Source organism: Anser brachyrhynchus, assembly GCF_964034855.1.
Source record: "Anser brachyrhynchus genome assembly, chromosome: 1".
Lineage (NCBI taxonomy): Eukaryota > Metazoa > Chordata > Aves > Anseriformes > Anatidae > Anser > Anser brachyrhynchus.
In genome coordinates, this window is record NC_137694.1 from 210,557,366 (window position 1) to 210,578,720 (window position 21,355).

Sequence of the window (21,355 nt, forward strand, 5' to 3'; positions counted from 1 at the left end):
GCTCTATATAAATTCAAGGTGACTGTCTTCTGGGATGTTATATTTAGCTTTATGCTCCTCAAAGAGCTTGCACAGCTCTTCCAGGTATTTCTGATGGACTCGATCAACTTCTTCCTCAGAGGGCTTGTGCTTCTTCTGCACTGGGATCGGTTTCCCAACTGGAAAGGGAGCACAAAGATTCGGTCAGGTCCCTGTGGGTGCTTTGCATGCCTTAGCCCAAGCTGGGTCCCACCTTTCCAAGGACGCAGTGGGCAGATCGATAAGACCAGTCGTGTCTCCTCCGGGAGACAGCACAGCCAAGGGGGTGGGGAGATGGAGGTTCAGCTCCCGGCTCTCCTGGGTCACATCTCTCCTTACCTCAGTTTCCCCATCTGCAAAGTCGGTGGATACTCTCTGTAAAGCTCTTTGGAGTGAACAGTGTTGCATCCCTATACATCCCCTACAGCTATTCCTAATGTCTCAAATACTTTTTTTTTTCCAGAGCAAAACTAAATAATTTGATTGCCAGCACTGGAAGAAACCCATATCTCCCACAGCCACCAGCAGCAGGGGATAGGGAAGGCCCTGAGCTACCTCTCCTGCTCTGTGCTCTTACCCTAATTGTGTTTGCCAAGCGGCAGAGGGCTCCATCATCGGGTAACAGTGCTCCTCATCAGCCTAATGAAGATCCTTTGTGATACTGCTGTAAAACCATTGAGACAATCCAACCGGGTTGTAAAACAATTAGAAGTAATTGCTGGCTGTCAAACCTGATCAGTGGGGTGAGCTCTGACCTCTCCAAACAGCCGCTGTAATTAGGCTGATTCGCAGACCATCAGCAGCGCTGAGGATCCAAGCATAGAGTTATGGAAACCGGGCGGAATTTCATCAAAACCAACAATTTTCTTGAGGTTTGGTATGGTGTCTGGTCAAACAAGCCCTGCGTGTTCATGGGGTTTTTTGCTGGGGGTAGGTTGGGATTTGTGGCTGCACCTGCACTCGGTGCTGAGCAAACCTGCAAACCACGTCGGTGTTGTCCTACTTGTGCTTGTGGAATTGGCTTGGAGGAAGTCCTACCCAACTCTACCACGGGGGTTCATACCCAGAAGGTGTGCTGGGCCTGGGGTTGGCAAAATATTTGCTCTGACACTTTCTCGGTGCAGTTCAGATGGGCTGGGTTGTGCAGTAAGACCAAGCCTGGGTCCCAGAGCAGTGTATGCAGGGACCCATGTACTACTCTTCCTCTGTGCTATCTCATTTGCTCTGAAGATGCTCCAACACCACTGAACTCGTCACATCATGAAGAAGCTCCAACACCACATTCAGCTGAACTCATCACATCACAGCCTCCAGAGCTGCCCTCAGGCTCAGGTGCTCTTCCCCAGTTACATTTTTAAGATTTTCTTTGTATCTTTTGCTGGGGAATTTTGCTGTCTTAGGGAAACCTTGTCCCAGAACCAGGAGCTTTTTATAAAAAGCTATGTCTAGGGTGGAAAGCCAAGATGGGTGAGCAGTTGGAGATGCTCCATTGCCAACAAATTGCTAGCCCACGGCATCTTGTGCTCTCTGGCATGGTGCCCCAGTTCAACAGGGTGTTGATAGATCCCTGATCCCCCACTTTGGCCAACCTCGTGCTGGGGAGGGACTTACCCACGGTGCAGATGGGCCGGCGGTAGGGGACCAGCCCGAAGCTGTACTGGAAGATGCCTCTTGCATGGAAGAGGGGAAGGGAGATGCCCATGACCTGCTGGAGCCGGTGCTGGATTCGCCGCAGCCAGGAGCCCTTGGGGTTGCTCACTTGGTCGAAGAGGTCATTCTCCCCGAATGAAAAGGCAGGGACCAGCGGGGTGCTGTGGGGAGACAAACCCAAAATGTGGCCATGAAGATTAACAAAACCCATCCCCAAAACCCTTCACCACCCGCCCAACTCACCAGGAACATCCCAGTGACTGCCCACAGCCCAGAGCATCCCTCCCCAAGCTCCCCCTGACCCCATCCCTTTCATTACCCGTGCTCGATGGCCACGCGGACAAATCCCTTCCTATTTTTCAGCAGCAAGGTGCAGGATCCCGGCCGGGCATCCAGAGCCTCCTGTGCCCCGCCGACAATGATGGTCAGCAGGTTCCCTCCGCCTGGCCTCCGCAGCACGTGGGATGCGCTCTCCTTATCGGAGGACACAAGGCCTGGGAGGCAGAAAGGAAGAAAAAATTAACAACGTGGCTAACTGTGGTTTCCTCCCATTTTTCCCCATTATCCAGCTCCAGAGAGGTGCTCAGTATTTATTTGCACAGTTTTCCTACGCTCCGGTAAATCTCAGCCCAACTCCCCAGAACGGCGCTGGATTCATGCATGGCTCTGCCCCGTGAATATGTGATTATTCCTTTGCTGTCTGGCCTACAAGTGAGGAACAGGGAAAAAAAAAATAGGAAAAAAGTAAACTGAAAACTAGCTGCAGGGAAAATCTGTTTCGGCTTGTTGTCAGATTAAACCATGTCCCACCCTGAATCCTTCCAGAGTCAGTGAAATGTTGGCTTTAGGTAAAACACACAGGAATTTCAGTGCCTGTTGCTATTTTAAAGTGACATTTGGTGCAGAGTTTGGCCCCCTGATGTTATTTGCTTACAAAAATTAGAAATCTCTAATTCAGAAAGAACAAAACCATGTTGTTTTGGTTAAACAGAAAACATTGTTTAAAAATGTTAAAAAAAATCAATAAACGAATAAAATAAAACGGATGCTAAAAAAGACAATAAATTTTGATTTCTTCTTCATTTCTTCGTCTCCTGCTCCGTGGTTCTGCAACACAGCTATTAACTATTAATTAATAGCTATTAACTTGCTATTTAACTTTAGAGAGATTTTGGGTGCCACCTCCAGCACCCACGTCCATGGATGGGATCAGGTTGGCCACAAATGGAGACAAATTCTTCCCTTGATCATCTCAAGCCTCCCTGGTGCTTTCGCCCTTCACTCCCTCCTCAAAAAATCGCCCGATTCACCCACGCATCACACTGCCGTCCTGCTTACCTCCACCCATCAGGTAGTCCCTGAAGAAGGGGACACGAAACCACAAGGAGAGCATCATCAGGTGCGGGGTGATGCCCGGGAAGACCGTGGAAAACCCCGAGGCCTCCGTGCAGAAATTGAGAAAGGCTCCCACGGCCAGCACCCCGTGGGGGTGAAATCCCATCAGGTAGTTCTGCCTGGGGTCCAGCTCCGCCGTCTTCACCAGCTGGGCACAGGGATGGGCCATGGGTTAGTGCCGTCACCTTGGGGATGGAGCATTGGCTATGGAGAGCAGGCAGCGGGGCTCTCGGGGGGGCCCTGGCACCCACCGTGCCTTCTGCTGGGAAAGGTCAACTGAAAAACTCAATTTTTTTTTTTCCTGCGATGTATTTCGTTGCCTGTTTTCGTATTTCCCCCCACCTGGTGGCCCAAAATGATTTTTCCAGTGGCACAGTTCTTTAATCATAGACTATTGACTGGGCTTGGAAGGGGCCTTCAATGATCACCTCGCCCAACTTGATGATCTACACTTCCCACTAGATCTGGTTGCCCAAAGCCCGTGTTGATTTCATCTGGCCTCGATGATGGTGGGAACCTCTTTTCTTTAAAACCTCCTCCTGTCCATTTTCCAATAAGGGAAAAAAAATGTAGAAAGTGTGATGGGGGTGATTATTTCCCCCTACGACCACCACCCCATGACCAGAACCACCCCAGTAATGATCTTCCCATCCTGAAACATGTCGAGTGATCAGAGGGTGCTTTTGTACATCGTGGGGAGAGACCCCCAGCTCTCACGGAGCTAACAGGGAACAAAATGAGGGATTTATTACCATATGGGAACACCTGCAAGAACCCAGCCTCTTGTGCCTGTGTTAGTAACCCAAAGGAATCGATCTATGGGTCCATCAAAAAGCGACGGATGCCCACGGTTGCTGCAGTTTTTCCAGGAATGGGAAATGCCCGTGCTCGGGCTCCGGGGAAGGGCTGATTGCAGGTGCTGTGCAGCACAGGGTTGGCCCCTGGGGGCTGGCTGAGCGGCAATCCAAAATACTCGGCCACTTGAAAGTGTTTTTGGAAACCGGGAAGGAGAATGGGTGGCACAGCTGGAGAGAGGGTGATTAAACAGAGACGAGGGACAAGCAGGGTTTGGACTTGCTGGGACCCGCCTGGAGGGGAAGGACTGGTGTGACACCCCTCCTGCTGGTGCTGTGGGTGCTGAGGCTGCCCCTTTTGCAGAGCCATCAGGAACATCCAGACAGCCCCAAGCACTCAGGCGCAACCAGAAACAAACCTCGGTGTGCTTCACCCCGCCAACCCTTCGAGTGCCCCGCTCCCATCCGCGGGCAGGTTGCAGCTAATGGTGCGTGCGCTTTCGTGGCAGAGCGTGGGTGAGGGTCACGAGGGTCTGTTTTTAACCTTTTCACATCACGGCCAATTTCCCACCTGTCCTAGAGCACTGTTGACTGTCTGCCTGTGCCCGCTCCTAATGAGGGGAGCGAGCAAACAACGGTGCCTGGGTGCGGAGGTGGGCAGAGGGGGGCTGCGGTGCTGAGCCCCCACCACGATGCGCTCGCTTTTTGAGTGATTTCAGCTCGCTTCAGTGCTTCCTGCACTCGTCGTTGGCCTCCTGCCTTTCATCCCCGTGTGATTTAGAAGCAGGGAAAGAGGAATGGAGGAGAGGAGAGAGGAGAGGAGAGGAGAGGAGAGGAGAGGAGAGGAGAGGAGAGGAGAGGAGAGGAGAGGAGAGGAGAGGAGAGGAGAGGAGAGGAGAGGAGAGGAGAGGAGAGGAGAGGAGAGGAGAGGAGAGGAGAGGAGAGGAGAGGAGAGGAGAGGAGAGGAGAGGAGAGGAGAGGAGAGGAGAGGAGAGGAGAGGAGAGGAGAGGAGAGGAGAGGAGAGGAGAGGAGAGGAGAGGAGAGGAGAGGAGAGGAGAGGAGAGGAGAGGAGAGGAGAGGAGAGGAGAGGAGAGGAGAGGAGAGGAGAGGGAGAGGAGAGGAGAGGAGAGGAGAGGAGAGGAGAGGAGAGGAGAGGAGAGGAGAGGAGAGGAGAGGAGAGGAGAGGAGAGGAGAGGAGAGGAGAGGAGAGGAGAGGAGAGGAGAGGAGAGGAGAGGAGAGGAGAGGAGAGGAGAGGAGAGGAGAGGAGAGGAGAGGAGAGGAGAGGAGAGGAGAGGAGAGGAGAGGAGAGGAGAGGAGAGGAGAGGAGAGGAGAGGAGAGGAGAGGAGAGGAGAGGAGAGGAGAGGAGAGGAGAGGAGAGGAGAGGAGAGGAGAGGAGAGGAGAGGAGAGGAGAGGAGAGGAGAGGAGAGGAGAGGAGAGGAGAGGAGAGGAGAGGAGAGGAGAGGAGAGGAGAGGAGAGGAGAGGAGAGGAGAGGAGAGGAGAGGAGAGGAGAGGAGAGGAGAGGAGAGGAGAGGAGAGGAGAGGAGAGGAGAGGAGAGGAGAGGAGAGGAGAGGAGAGGAGAGGAGAGGAGAGGAGAGGAGAGGAGAGGAGAGGAGAGGAGAGGAGAGGAGAGGAGAGGAGAGGAGAGGAGAGGAGAGGAGAGGAGAGGAGAGGAGAGGAGAGGAGAGGAGAGGAGAGGAGAGGAGAGGAGAGGAGAGGAGAGGAGAGGAGAGGAGAGGAGAGGAGAGGAGAGGAGAGGAGAGAGGGAGGCTATGTCCTGGGACTGCAGCCATACTCCAATTTATGGGGGTGACAGCACTGTAGCTTTTAAAACCATTTTTCAAACCAGCAGCCAGTGAGGCTTACAGGAGGAATTGCTTTTGCTACATGTAACCAAGCAGTTCCTTCCCAGCTCTATTTCTGGGTGCTCATATTTCCTCTTGATGCTTTCCATTGCGATCACCCTGTGATGTATTTTATCTGTGGCAGTGCATACCTATTTTCAGCTGCCAGATTTTTCATCTTTCTCTGCATTACCATATCATTTATTTTATTTTATTTTTCATTATTTTAACTTTTTAAGGTATTTATGGCCACAAACAAAGCTAAAAGCAAGCCCAGCTGTTTTAATGATGCTCCTGGATAGCACGTCTGCTTCTGATATGTGAATCTTTGCATCCCTAGTGGCCTCAATGCCAGTAAATCTGTATCCCCACCAACCATAGCTTTGGGCCATTAGAACCACCCATGTGTTATGGGGCTTGAACCTAATCCACGTATCCAGGTCCCTGCTCTAAGCCGCAGGCAATAGGAGGGTAGGAGCCTGGTTGCTCAAGGGTTGATGGATCCGGTTGATGTTTCTGCAGCAGCACTGCCCACGCCTGAGTGGCTTTGCTGAATTAATTGCCTCTTCCAGCTTTGTAAACCCGAGGGGAGAGAAGGTCCCTGTCCTTGTCACAGCATCTGCTCCTGGTTTGGGCCAGAGCTTACTGAGAAACCAAGGAGCTTGAACAAGGTCAGAAAGGAAACCTGTCGCAGAGAAGAGACCTGGGCAATGTACCTTAAGCCATAGGTCAGTCCCCTGAATGGTAAACCACCCTTCTGGAAACTCTTTAACACAGTAACTCAATCCTCCCACTTGGTTTTTCCCTCTGTTTGTTCACTCCTTCCTCTCCTCCTGCCAGAGGTCACGCACAACAGGCTGCTCCCTCTCCTCCAGCGAAGTTAATACCTGACGCCACACGGCCCACATTTTGTCTGTTCTGGCCCCAAAATGCTTAACTGGGCTGCCTGGGGGCTGCAGGGCTGGGGTTGAGGTGCAGAGGGGCGGCACTCTCCTCCTCCTCCTCCTGGCTCCTGTCACTTCTGCACCCGCCGGATGGCGCCTGCTGCCCCGGGCTTTCTGGGTGAGTTGAGCCTTTAATCATTGCCAAAGGACTCGAGGGTGCAGCCAAGCCGGTCTGTGTGCAAACATCTAAGGGAGACGAGATCTTGGCCTGGAGTTTTCTTAGTAGGGCGAGACCAGTTTCTGATCCCAGTGGTGTCTGATGGGTGCCAAGCTAACGCGTATGACCCGTGGCCTGAAGGCAAAGAGCTGCCGTTGGCTTTTAGTGGTGGGCTTGGGAGGTTTGGATGCAGGGCAGAAAGCCTTCTGGATCCCAGATCTGCGGTTATCTTGGCCCTCCCAACTCAAACTTTAATTTGAATTTGAAGGATGGGGTCTACTTTAGCCTTCCTCATGGACAAACGCTTTGATAGCTGCAATTGTTCATTGCTCCCAGTGACTTCTTGGTAGCAGACCCTCCCCTTACTCTCTCTACACAAATGCGGGTCCAAGACGTCAGCAAAACCCTGCCCCAGATCCCCCAGCTCCTGCAGAGGAGTGCTGAGATCTGCCCCACGTGCCATCCTCAGCCACGTTAGGGGACTGCACGCGCAGAACTTCAGCTCTGATAAGAGACCACGTAGCGGTGAGGATCTCAGGCATACTTAATTTTAAACTGGATTAGTTAAACCGCATTAACATCCCTAGTAGATGCTCTTAGCTGGAATTAAAGTGGCCTTCGTTTGGTATTTGGTTTGGATTTTTAATTCATTTTGGAGGGGAATTAAGCTAATTGGAATTAGGGCTTCTGAGTGACTGTATCAGCACAGGAGTTCAGCGCTGGTCTGACGAGGATGCTTTAATTTACCCCTCGAGATGTGGCTGGGGGATTTTGGGTGTCACCTGTGGCCTGGACTGTTTTGCTCCAAATGCAAAAAAGCAGGAAGCTGGTGTGAAAATATAACCCTCCCTGAGTCCAGAGGTTTACACCAGCGTGTCCTGGGGACAGAGCAATTTCCAGCCCCAAAGCCAGCCTTGTCTGTAGGGTTGGAGGGAGCCAGAAGCGGTTAAGTGGGAAATTAGAAGGAGCCAGGCTGCGATGAGCATGGGTGCTTGCAGATATTGCAGAGTTGCTATTGTATTTCTATCCCCCCCGACCCCAAACTCCACTTTCAGTGGTGTTATATCCATTAATCAATCTGCTCTTGAGCAGGGTAAACTTCTGTTCAATTTTACCCTAAGCAAATCCTCAGGTCCCTTGTTGTCCACCAAGCACCTCCAAAGAGCATCTCCCACAGGAGGAGGCATGCAGCCAGTGTCTCTGCAGGATGAAACCACTGGAGGAACAAAGAAGGAGGAATTACACCAAGAAGAGAGGTGGGCAGGTCACCCAGGGGTGGGAGAGCAAAGGAAGTGTGAATGAGTACTGCCAGCAGCTCCTGGGGCAAATGGGGTTTGGGTCCTGGCAATGGAGGGGGTCTGAGAGGCATAACTGGAGAAAAAGGTGGCTCTGGGCACTGGGGTTTTCTCCAGGAGCTGCAATACCAGAGACACTTGAGGGCAGAGAGGAGAGCGCCAAGTCATGGGACGGAGAAGCTCCTCAGCAAGGGGGAGAGAGGTGGCTCAGGGTCACTTGGCTGTGCGCTGTGTTTGCCTTCTTCTCTCCTCTATCCAACAGAAGGAAGCCAAATGAATAGCCACGAGTACTAAAAATCAGAAATTATATTTAACGTCACGGGCCACGACGCAAGATCCCCAGTTACACATAGTACCGTGCTCCCGGGAAAAGAAAGAGAACGTTCCTGGCAAGCCCTGGTTCATGGGGGCTTGGACCTCTCCCACCCTGCAACGCCTCCTACGTACCCAGAACCACAACGCACCCCAATAACCCCAGTCACGGTTTATGCAATTGTGAGAATGAATGAGCTAAGGGATGGAACCATCCCAAAGCAGAGCTCCTAGGGGGCTGCAAAGTCTCCAGTGATGCGTTTTATTTCCGCAAACAACAAGAAAAAGAAAGCCAACGAGTGGCCAAGCACAACGGCAGAAGTTGAGGCTCTGCCAGATGCTGTGGATAACCAGGTCCAGCTGGCACTTAGACTGACCACAGTCGGTCAGAAATCTCCTCTGGCTCCCCACGAGGGGAAAACAGTGCTGTGAAGTCCACAGGGACCTTCTCCACACAGCAGGAACCTCTCAGGTTGCCCCAAATAAAGCTGCTAAGATGGAGCCTGCCAGGGTTGCTGTAGATGATGACAGCACACGAAGACGAGATTTGTCCCTCTAAGTCCTCCCCTTCTGCACATCCCTGGTGTTTCTCAGAGGAGGTTACCAAAGAGCTTACTTATTCTGGCTGGAGGGGTTGGGGCTGGGGAGAAGAAGCAGTGAAGATGTGTGATTTCTTGGCCATACGATGAAGGAATTTGTTCTTACTTTAGCACTGGGTGTATTCTTCATGATAAAGGGGCCACAATGACAACAGATGCTCCTGGTGGAGAAGGAGATGTGCGAATGGAGATAAGGGTTTGGGCAGAGACCTGGCAGTGGCAGACACATTCATGACTGCTGGTTGAACACAGCACAGGTAGGGTCATCCACGGTATCCAAAATCTTTCTGGAGGCACCATCAACCCGCAGCAGGCATCACCGGATACCTGCTCAACCACACACTTCCTGGAGAGATTCATTTTGGGATATTTTCCCCACTTCTAAGACCCAGCTGAGCTCAACATGTATCGCGGGCATATCATCTGGTTGTGCAAAAAAAAAAAAAAAAAAAAAAGGACTAGAACCGGGTTGGAATATTGGAATACAGGGGGATGAAGCAGAAATAACCTTTCTAGAAAAGGTCTTGGGCACCCCCCTGGATTCTCCATGCTTTTTTTTTTTTTTTTCCCTCACCTGCCTTTTAAAATCACCCAAACTCATTCGGGTCCTGTCTGACCCTACAATTGCCAATCCCCTAACTAAAATAGGCTGAGCTCCAAGGAGCAAAACCGAGCAGCAAAGTGTTTTTTCTGCACAGCTAGGATCAGCAGAGGGTGCTCCTCGCCCGCGCTCGCAGCCTGCACGCTCCTGCGTGGCAGATGCTTGCTGCTGCAAAGTGCGAATTCACTCTGCCTTAATCCCCAGAAAACAGATGCTCATCCCAACCTCTCTTCGCTTCTGCAGCCGTAAACATGCCCTAAGATCCTGTAAAAACAGGGTTTAAATCCCCTTCTTGACATACCAGAGGGCAGAGCGGCACAGGCAGCTCTTGCTGCCTCCCTACCTCCAAACCCTGACACTTGACCACGCTGTTTGCAGCAGGGATCCGGGAGGATTAGGAGCCACGTTTAATCTTCCCAGAATACCTAATCCTCTGGGGCTGAACGAACTCAATCTACGCACAAACACAGCCCACGGTGCTGGGTGCCCACCCCATCCAGGCCCCCCAAATCCCGCTCCCAATTTATCCCCATTCTTGATGGTTTTATTTTGGCAGGGGGGAGAGTATGGGTGGGTGTGCTCAGACCGAGCTCAGCTCCTTGTGAGAGCAGCATATGGGATGGAAAAGCAAGGTTTCTTTACAGTGCTTAATTTCCACGCTGCTAGGAGCAAATCACCTCATGCTCAGAGGTATGAAATGAAATGTCTTGCCACACAAGGAAAAAAGCACATTTGGGGTTTTCAGGTGGGTAAAAAAAGATAGGAGGTGGGGTGTGAAACAAGGCAAGTTTCCCACCGTGTTTTTTTGGACCCCCTCTGACTTCTCCTATACCCACAAGGACAAAGGTTCCTCCAACCGTCCCTGGGGGTGTTCAAGGCAAGGCTGGACGTGGTGCTTGGGGACATGGTTTGGTGGGTGACATGGTTTGGGGGTGGTAGGGGGACGGTTGGACCAGGTGATCTTGGAGGGCTTTTCCAACCCTAATGATTCTGGGATTCTTTGAAACCCTGCCTGTCTGCACCCCAGGACCAGCGAGCTGCAGCCAAAACCAGTAGCCATGCTCCCTCTGCTGGTCTTTCCTCCTGGCAGTGCCACCCAGGGAGGGAAGGACAGACGGACAGTCCAGGGTGATGCTCAGTAGAGGCTGTACACAGCCAGAAGAGGTGTCTCTGGGTTCAGGTGGCAGCGATGTGTTAGCAGAGAGGTTGGTCTGACACTGCTCAAACTGAGGCTTATGGCCAGAAACAGATGGCAGAATATATATTGCGTATAGCCACGTGGATAGCTCGCAGCAATTCTAACCTTGAAATAATTACTTGGGAACCCATTCGGTGTTTCCTATTAAATGCTGCAATGCACTAACTGCCCCTTATGGTAAAACCCACCAGGAGCTCTCCTGGTGTGGGTTCCCATTCCTCCCCAGGAGACTCTGATCTACTTTTTGGGGGGCTTGCCTTGCAGCTCAACCAGAAATACCTAAATCACTGCAAAAGCTCCTGATAAGAGCCCTGGACAAGGGCCTGGAGAAGTCTTGCTAGCATTTGCCAGCTTCCAGTACAAAATTAAATCATCTCCAACAGTGGGGAGAGAGGGTGATGGTCCAGTTAAACCCAGCACATCTATTTCTGCCAGTTTAACCCTGATCTGGTGAGAGGCGATCCCAGTTTGCACACTACCACTAACTGGACATGGTCACAGCCAGCACTGCCTTTTGCTTCTTCACCTTCACCACCCTAAGAGGCATATCAGGATGGGATGAAAATTAAAATGAGGGGAGTGGAATAAAGGAGAAATCAAAAAGCTCTGATTTTCCTGGTGCAACATTTGATTTTGGAGTATTCTGGAGGTGGTTTCTCCAGAACCGAGTGGTGTTTCCACTCTGATGACAAGGAGCAATGTTTTCTGGGACACGCCGTCTGTGCAACAGGGTTGTGGTGTGGCAAAGCCCACATTTTACCTGCAGCACTGGGCTCAGTATTGTACTGAGTTGTGGCTTGCAAAATGGGGTTATACGACATCAGAAGTTACACTTTAGGCACCATTATTTTGGGGGCAGATGTGCCCAAGTGAGCTGTTATAATACAAATTTGCATTGCATCTATTCAGAAATGGTAAGAGAGATCCAGACAGACCCCATCTATTCTTTTTTGTTGTTGTTGTTGTTCAGCTCTGATTTCTGCCCTAAATTAATCTCCTTGCTTTCAGGGCTTGTTTTATCATGTGTCTTTCAAGAAAGGGCAGTAGCAGCAGCAGTCCAGTCCAAGCATTTTAGAGGATATGCACTAAAAGTTGCCTTCCAGAGAAGGATTCCCTGTGCAGCAAGTCACAAGTTGCAAGGGAAATGTGGGCATTGGACAATGCTGACTTTGACACTCAACTGCAATGTTTCCTTAAAGGAATCATCTTGTAAATTCCCAGAGTGAAGCGCAGCTTGATCTACCCTAAAAACCCTCTCTATTGCATGACCCATGGATGCTGCTGTTGCTTTGCTCAGATATGCACCGACCTGTGATGGCTCTGAGGCAGGACTTCATCATGGTCCACGCATTCATGTCATGCCAAGGGGAAACTAAATAAAGACTGAGGGCAAAAGCCTGCCACGTGCACTAAGGTAAGTCAGGAAATGTCATGAAAGCCCCTCTCAGGGGAATGGCATCTCTGTGACATGGCCCAGGACACCTCTGCTTTGCCCATCCAGACTCTTCTCCAGTGGAGAAGGCTGACCTTGCAGGGAGATGCAACCTCTTAGGCTTTGATCAAAAGCCTAAGAAAAAAAAAATCCAAAACTTTTTGACCAAAGCTTTTTGGTCGAAATTTATCTCTGCATCCACTGGGTAAATGCTGGGCAGCCAAAAGTGCAGGTGAATTGCAATATATCATGGGAAATGGGCCAGGGGAGATGTCCCTATCAGCTGGAATGCAGCAAGGTTAAATGGGTGCGTAAAAGACAGGTGATTAAAGGATGTGATCGGGTTGATATTGGGTCATGCAGTCATTCGGAGAGCTGGGAGGACAAGTTTTGCCTCCCGCCTTCATCACTGACCGCCTCCCTGTGCCACAGGGGATACCCCCAGACCCACCTCCAAGCACAAAGGATGTCCTGAGGCTGGCCCTTAGAGGTTGGTCCCCCAGATCCCTAAAAGCCAAAGGGCTTGGCGGCGCTTACCGTGACGGGGAAGTAGTCCCTCATGTATCTCCAGACGACGCTGTTCCGTAAGAGCTGGATCCGTCTCCCTCCTCTGCTGGGTGCGTCCCTGTCCGTGAGCCACCACGCGGCATAGAGGGCACTGAGCAGCCAAAACCTCGTGAACAAGAGGCCGATGAAGAGAGCTATGCAGCACTGTGCTGGGAGGAAAGAGAGAAAAGCAGCGGTGAGTCGGGGGGCTGAGTTAGGTGGGAATGGTTAGAATTGGTTCTCCTGAAGGGACTTGGTCTGTTTGGCCCATGCATGAAGCCCAAGCTTGAGCTGGGCTCAGTGCTGGATTATTTTATCAGTGTAAGGCACCTTTGATGCAAGGAGGTGGCTTTTTTCCTATCTGCCCCAGGAATTGCAGAGCAGCTTAACCCCAGTCCTTGAAGAGCCATCTATTTCTCCAAATTTCTCCATCTATTTCCCCCTCTTCCCTCCAGACTGATGGACCTCTGTCTGCAGAAGGTCTTGTAGATCCCATCTCCATTCCTTTGCTCCAACCTCTGCCTTATTAACGCCCATGTTTTACCCCGATGCTCCTGTTAACACCCCTGGATGGCACCTGGCATTTTGCTATGGCAGCAAACCAGGGCACTATGTCCTGTCTGCACAGCCCTAACCACTTTGTCCTGAGCCATGGTTTCCACTTTTTGAATTATTGTCCATGATTATTTTATTTTTATCTTCCCATGTATAAGAGTTTACTTTTTATTGATTTTTTTTCTTATTGATTCTGGATATTTTCCTCCACTTCTTGGGTTCACTTTAAGCCCTAATCTTGGCCTGCAGAGGATTTTCAGTCCTTTCAGCTTGGTGTCATCACAGATTTTATAAGCATGCTCTACTTCATTCCCCAAGTCATTAATGACTTGGGACTTTCCCAAGTCATTAAAGACCTTCCTGAGTTGCTTCCAGTCAGTGCTCAGCGTTGTCCTCTACCTCCTGCCTCCCTCTCACCCTGCGTTTTGGCAGGGGAACGAGAGAAGAAAGGTCTGTTTGCCAACAAGCATCGCTTGGCATATCAAATACCACCCGAGCCCAGCACTGTGTGTCTGCGCAGAAACTGGGAAGCACTGGTGGCCACCGGGTAAAGCAGATACCCTACAAAGTGCCTGGGAAATAGCAGAGCTGTGTCCTCTCCATCAGCCCCCCGTGGAAGCCTTGGTGGCCCTGTTCTTTAGGGTGCTGTCGGGGAAGGGAAAGACTGAGCTAAAAACCACATTCGCCTTCCCCAGCTCATAGGTTACACCGTGGGTGGTGGCTTCTGTGGTTTTTTCTACCAGAGAAGAGGTATATGATGCTATATATTGAATCCTCCTTTTAATTCCTGATTGCTTTTACTATAAAGGGACCAAGGGATGAGCCTCGATGCAGTTTTCTCTCTCAAAAAAAATGTGTTTTTCTATGATGCTGTCCCTGATGCCTGATCTCTTTCAGGTTTTGGGAGCATTTCACGTGTTCTCATCGGAAGAGAATATCTTGATAAGGATAAGTAGATTTGGTCTGCAGTCTATTTTTGTCGTAAGTCACCCTGATCCCGGAGCTTTGTGTGTTCAAACAAATAAACGCCACTTTTTTAAAGTGCTGGCATGATGGCACTGTTAATTCTTACTGGGAAAAAATATATATATATATATATAATAATAATAATAAAAGGAATAATCTAACAGGATCCTAAACCTTCTTAAAGCTGAATTGGGATTTTATTGTCCTCATGCAGGCAGAAGCACTGCGGGGAGCAGTGTTTGAACGGGAAGGCAAGGCAGGCACCTGGGTGCAGAGCATGGGGAAGCACTGCAGAGCTCTGCACAGTTCCTCAAAGCTCCAGGTCGGGACAAACTGCTGCTACTGGTGCCACTCCTCTGAAATGCCCCAGCCACAATCTTTATAACTCTCAAGGAAAACAGCATCCAACATGAAAGGAAGCTCCAAGGTCCAGACGACACACAAGCGCTGCTCGGGGAGGTTGCAGGTTGTACTGCACCTACCAGCCAGGTCATCACGTCTGCTGCAAAGCTGTGCAATGCCTGATTCTCCTTTTATCACGCCGTGCAAAGCTCAAGGTATGCCCTGCAAGGTGGAGGAGTGGCTCCCGTCCAGATCCATGCTCTTATCATCCAAGTTCGGCTCTATCTTGCAATATATAGTAATTTGTTTCTCCCTCGATTCATTTGTGATGCAACGTTTTTTGGCAGGGCGGAATTTGCACGCGGTGACCTTCACTCAATATTAAGTGCTTGTAAAATCTGATGGCGTTTTGCTTGCTGCAAGAGAAGCACCCATTCCTGTGCCAGCACGGCCCTGACTTGCTAACAGACACCCGTGTGTCCTGTCCTCAAACTCTTCGACACAAGCAGAGCATTCCCGATCCACAAGGCACTGAAAAATAACATCCCACAGGAGAAAGGGCCAAATCCTGTGACTATTTAAGTAAAGGGCTAGAGGGAAGGATCGTGCTGCAGGACCGAGATTTATGTATGTTCCTGCAGACCCCCAGACTTTCCTGAATCAAGGAAGATGAGGAAAGCCAAGGGTTCCTTGCCTGCCCTTCCCTTGACCAGCAACCACTTCAGAGCTGCGCAGATGACAGCCGTATTTTCCTTGGCATCTGCTTTCCTACAAACAACTGTCATTTTCTGGGCTCCCTGCCAGGCGTACACTTTAAAGGATGTAACGAACACGGCATTAGGCCCTTGGCCAGGGAACCTCAGCAGATATCTCCCTTCTGGGGCCAAACTGCAGCCGACGTACAACCCGCTGTGCCCACGCAGCAGTCCAAAAAGGGCTGTCAGGTCTTAGAAAAGCTTCTGGAAGCGATGGCAGCCTGTGTCGTGATGGGGATGGGGAGAAACCTGCAAGTCCTCAGTTCATTTGAAACCAGTCTTTGGGCCCCATCAGGTGCTAGGGCTCTGAAGAGCCAAGGACCCAGCAAGGATGGGGACTGCAGGTGCCTCAGGCACACACGTGGCAGTGGGATGTGGTTATAACATTGCCTTTACATTATTTTTTAAGGGAAAGGGGGAGGAATATTATTTCCAGTATTCGGCCATAGCATCCCTACAATACCCACCTCTCTGCCCCATAGACCCCGTGTTTCCCAGCCCCAAGCTCCCATCTTTCAGGCCATGTTGGCACAACCAGGAGGAATGAGCAGGTTTGGGGGTGTGGGGCCAGGTAAGCGATGCTGGATCAGACAGACCTGACCCTCGTCTCCTCCTTCTGCAGGTCTGGACTTTTCATGGGAAGCCTGCCACGCACGGCAAACTGTGCTAAAAAAGAGTGTTCTGTGCAAATATTGCCCCGTGGAGACCCAGACCTGGCAGGGTATGGAAATGGCTTATGTCTTTATGAGACCTTTCGAGGCAGGTATCGTCACGGGTCTGAGGGCACCGTGTCCTTGCAATCACATCAGTTCGGTTATCTGGAAACGGCCAGATAATCCCAGGCTGGGCTGAGACTCTCTGCAGCCCTACCTACACTACCGTGGAGAGCGAGGAGACACCCCTTCAACCTAAAACCAAAGGGCCCTTGGCAAGGACAGCTCCTTGCAGACCCTAAACCTCACATTTTCTGTTCAGGCCAGGTGCCAGGAGGTTTCTCTGCCCTTGTCCATGGTGAGGTGTGTGGACACTTTGTTGTCCAGGACCTGGCACCTTACACCTCCATGGCCAGAGGGGAGCCAGCAAAGAGAAGGTACATCCACGTGGACGTGATGGCCTTCTTGGCTCCCCTCACAGGCTGGGCACTTTTCTGGGAAGGTTTTCCTGGAAGAAAGGGACCTCCTGAAGGAAAAAATGAAGTGTTTGGTGGTGGGCATCCTGGGGTAAGTAGCTTTAATGTGAGCTGCAAGTCCCTCTCTGGAGGGAAACGGGAACCAGACGAGGATGCTCTGCAGGGTTTATCTGCTGAGCAGATGGGTACAGAGGTTTCAGGATGCATCTCCAAAGGGAGATGAGGTGCTACAGGGGTGGAAGAGAACACCTGTCTGGGCAAACACTGCTGCTGGCTTGGCAGAGGGGTGAACCCTGCTGCACCAAAACCATGGGCATACCACATACAACACACATACTCACATGGGCTCCATGTGAGCCCTGAGCTATAAGCACACAAAAGAATTTTTTGGCCAAGTCAACACAGGGACCACGTCCTATTAAAGAGCTGCTGGGCCCAGCATTGCTGCTCACCCAGAATTTGCTCATTCAGCCTCAAATAAGGGGAACAGCAGCCTTCGGAAAGAGATTTTGGGCATTGCAGCAGCCCTAGAGCAGGTCAGACTCATGCTGCAGTTGCCAGGAGGATTTGCAAGATGTACGTTGTGGTCCTCAGTGCCAGTCTAGAGCTCTCAGCACAGGTGAGCCGAAGCTGTGGGCTACTCTCAGCCACCAAGGGGCTGACTCACGCTGGCACTGCACGCCCTTTGAGCCAGCCTCGCAGACTGGAAGGGTTCAAGGGCTGGGTGTGCTGTGCTGGCTCCGGAAAGACAGCGGGCACAGGACTCCTGCCCCTGCCAGGGGCTGGTTAGCGTGGCCTCGGCCACGAGTTCTTCCATGTGGTGTGTCTGGAAAGGTGCCCGTGGCCAAGCATGAGAGAGGCTGGGGGAAGTGTTGGAGCACATTGATGATTTCAGTGCCCTGCAGAAGCTTAGCCCCATCGCCTTAGGAGGTGGCACTGGTCTGTGCTGGGAGGGGAAAGCAGGGAAGGCAACGGGGTCCCTACCCCACACCCTACACCCATCCTTGCACCATGAAATCCCCTTCCAGCAACCATCAGCATCCAAATTAAGCACAGTAGAGGAGGAACGAGCCCCTTGTGGGAATGCATTTGCACAGCCATGGCAACAGCAGCCTGCGGTGCTGCAGCCGAAGGGCGATCTCCAGCCAAAGGGCTGCAGAAATGTCGGGCAGCAGGCGGCTGTGTGTTTTTGAGAGCCCTTTTCTGGCAGCAGAAGGAAGCATGGCACTGCCTCAGCAAGAGAGGAGCAGCTGGTGGTCCTGCATTGCTCGAGAAGGGGCTGGTCTCTGTGCCTGGGGGTTAAAAGACCTCCAAGACCATCTGGTCCAACCATTCCCCTACCACCACTGTCACCCACTAAACCATGTCCCTAAGCACCACATCTTCACCTGGAGCAAGCCGCATTTCCCTGCAGGAGGCAGAGCCCATGTTTTGAGCAGCTCCACGTTACCCTCTGACCACAGAGGGTTTCTCCTTTCTGCCCATCTTCTGGCTTTCAGCTGGCTCCAGCAGTCATCTCCATCACTGAAAAGTCAAATGCAAGCCTGCTCCTGGTACCAAGGAGGGGCAAACCTAAGAAGTAAGTTGTTTTGCTGGAAAATAACCATTAATACTCCTTAAGCCCTGGCTGCATCCATGCTGGAACACAGGGACAGGTTTCTACATCCCTTAACATCACGGCCACATCTCCACTACCTCCCATCCCTGCCAGGCACCATGGAAGGAAACCTGGGGACAGGGGCAGGGAGAGAGCCAGAGTGCACCCCAAAATGTCCCCGGTCTGGTTGGTCAGGTCCGGGCCTTCATGTTCTTTTCCAGATCTCTCCCAACATCCACATCTCCTCCTGCAAGGCCGTCTCCAGTGTAGAATCTGGCAAAGTGCCGCTCAGCAGGGGCCAAGCCTGTGCCACGAGGCAGGCAAGCAGCCACACCATCTGGACCAGTATGGCCCAGTGCTCCAGTCCACCAGACACTGGTGCAGAGGTAGCCATTCAGCCCCAGGTCTGTAGAAGAGTTTCGATGGAGCCATCTTAGAAACTTAATGAGGCTCTAAAGCATAACCTGTGCTTTCTTCATTTCGGAGATGCTTGCATGCCAGTACAATTATAAACCCAAAGTTCTGCTGCCGCTGTGTGTTGGGAGTGCCCAACAACTGTCCTGCTGCGATAAAGCAGAGGGCTTTACACAGACTCCATCTGAAATTATGAAGCCAACTGGCATGACGATGACAAACTCTGGGACGCCACCTCCCAGCCTGGCTCCTGATCACCCTGGATGGTTTTCACCCTCTAATTATCTGGCTTTGTCTCTCCCGCCTTCTCATTTCCTTAGGCACATGGTTTAGTAGGTAATATTGGTGGTAGGGGGACGGTTGGACAAGAAGGTCTTGGAGGTCTTTTCCAACCTTACTGATTCTGTGATTGCTTGGTCCATCCTATCCATAACTTCACATCTCTCATTTCCAACAGCAACTGATGCTCTCCACACAGCAGTGAGTTTGTCAGGGGCCCAGGTTGCTGCTGTGTTTCCTCTCCAACCTGCCTGGGTTTTCCCCAAAAACTGCCCTTTTGGGGTGGGCAGCAGGGTCTGTACAAAGTGGGGTTTCAGTTCCCAGGCTTGCAAAGCAGAGTCCCCATGTTCTTCCCATTGCACCACCCCACAGGCAGAGGAATGTCATTTCTCATGACTAATGTCATTTCTCATGACTAATGCTGAGCAGGGCAGCACCTTAGACCAGGAAAACATTAAACCCAAGGAGCAGGAGAAGCTGAAACCCCCACAAGGATGCATGAGACCTGAAAATATGCCCAAGCACAGACATGCAGCCTGGGGCCACCATGCTGTGATCGGTGGTGGGAAGAGACAAAAACGAGGAGGAGAAAGGAGATGCTTTGGTAAGACGGAGCCACCCATGCTGCAAGACAGAGGCGCATGTGTGCAGCCTCTGCTGCTAGCCACTTGTCCTAACACGGCTTGCAAATCACTCAGGCTCCCTAAATGCCCCTCTAATGCCCCTCTCCTTCAATCCCAGACCTTCAATCTTCTTGGGTTGGGGAAAAAGCTGCTCTGGTTTCTCGGAGAGGGAAAAGGAGCTGCCTCTTACCTAGACCCAGGAAGCTGAAGACCCACTGGACCACCGACACGGTCTGAAGCCTTCTCTGCAAAGGCAGAGAGAGCGGAGCAAACTTGATCTTCATCTTGGCTCTGCGTGTGCGCCTCAGAAGGAGAAGGAAGCTCGGCAAGTGGCGAATGCAAAGTGCAAAGTCGCCCGTCAATATTTACCCAGTCTTACAGTATAGGGGGTTGTGCAATGTGCAGTGGCACGGGGAGGAGAGGGACAGTGCTGGGAGGTGTCACCGGCTTTGTGCCAATGTGAAAGTCACCACGTGGTTAGACGGTGAGGGTTTCAAGCTTTCCCCACCCAAATCTAGGAGTTAAACTCCCGTCAGGACAGAATTCTGCCTTCATGTACCTGTCACCTTCAAATTTCACAATATTTAGGTGCTTCCAGAGAACATTGGGCACTTGTGCATGTGAGCCAGGCATGACCACACGTGCTTTATTGCCCCCTTGCATACAAGACCCCCGTGCATGGCAGGTGGGGACAAGAAGAAGGGCCAAGCAAGGGCAGGGCACTTGTATTTGCTGATGATATGAAGCTGAAGGGACCACGTGCAAGTCTCCTCCAGCACTACAGCTTTGGAAAAGGAAAATCCAACCACCCTTCTTGCTGAAGCAACTGCAGGAGAGAGCATGAGAGAGATGTAAGGAAGGAGACTGTGGGAGCAGTGTTGGCTGAGGTGGGAGGAAAAAGGCTTTTCTGAGGAGTGGCTTTATGATTCAAAATATGTAATGTGTAGATAAAGCTCAAGGCTGTGCCTGCTGGGCGTGCAAAGGGCTGGGTGGGTTTCTGTGTGAGCCATGGAGGTGTGCAAACAGCGCATGGGTGTTTCACTGGGGCGCACAAGCAGGCTCACACCTCTGCCAGAGGATGGATGGAGGGAGGGATGGATGGATGGATGGATGGACGGACGGATGGACGGATGGACGGATGGACGGATGGATGGTTGGATGGATGGATGGATGGAGAGATAGAGGGATGGAGGGATGAATGGAGGCATGGGTGGGTGGATGGAGTGGTGGGTGGGATGATAATGGGGTGGGTGGATGAATGAGTGGGGGGATTGGGGGTGTGGAAGGGTGGATGGATGGGTGTTTGGGTGGATGGATGAGGCAGACAAGTGTCCACATGCATCCTTGCATATCTTTACATGGATGAATGAGAAAGGAAACGCAGCCTCGTTTTTGCATTTCTGCCTCTAAGCAGGTGCACGGGCTGCACCTTTGACACGACACATGCATCAAATTCCACCCTGCAATTTTCTGCGTGGACAATTTTCAGAAATTTGGGGAAAAAAAGAGTCCTTGCAGAACTCACAAGCCGCTCAGGTAAACAAAGAAATCATCTCATGGGAGGCCCAAGAAAACCAAGGGTCTTGTTGTAACCAGGATACAGAGTAATACAGCTAACAGACTGAATTAAACAATAAGCTGATCTGCTACGAAAGCACCGGCGCACATACAAAGGCGTTGCCTGCTTGTCTAAGGGGCATTTCAAATCCCCAAGCTCACCGTGCCCAAGAATTACAGAACAAAAGTAAAAACAACCCTTGGCAAAAGTAAATCAGAGGTGCTAGCTGAAAAGTAATCCTCCCCTTTGTCAGGCCCTAGGAACATGCCAAGCTATAAGGAATTTACAGCTTTTAGACTCCGTTTTCTGTAGTCAATACAAACCACACAGCTCTGGTGAAACCCCAAGG

At 51.3% G+C, this 21,355-nt stretch overlaps 1 protein-coding gene across 1 annotated transcript; it reads right to left on the reverse strand.

Moving 5' to 3' along the window:
- Positions 1–3: 3 nt before the first annotated feature.
- MOGAT2 (monoacylglycerol O-acyltransferase 2) lies at positions 4–20,114 on the reverse strand (the record flags this gene model as incomplete). Its single annotated transcript, XM_080577697.1, has 6 exons — positions 19,639–20,114; positions 12,780–12,958; positions 3,007–3,211; positions 1,988–2,162; positions 1,630–1,829; positions 4–158 (listed from the first exon to the last, which is right to left on the reverse strand). Exons 1-6 carry the CDS (start codon positions 19,730–19,732, stop codon positions 4–6), a joined length of 1,008 nt encoding a protein of 335 aa, XP_080433823.1. The 5' UTR covers positions 19,733–20,114.
- Positions 20,115–21,355: the final 1,241 nt, after the last annotated feature.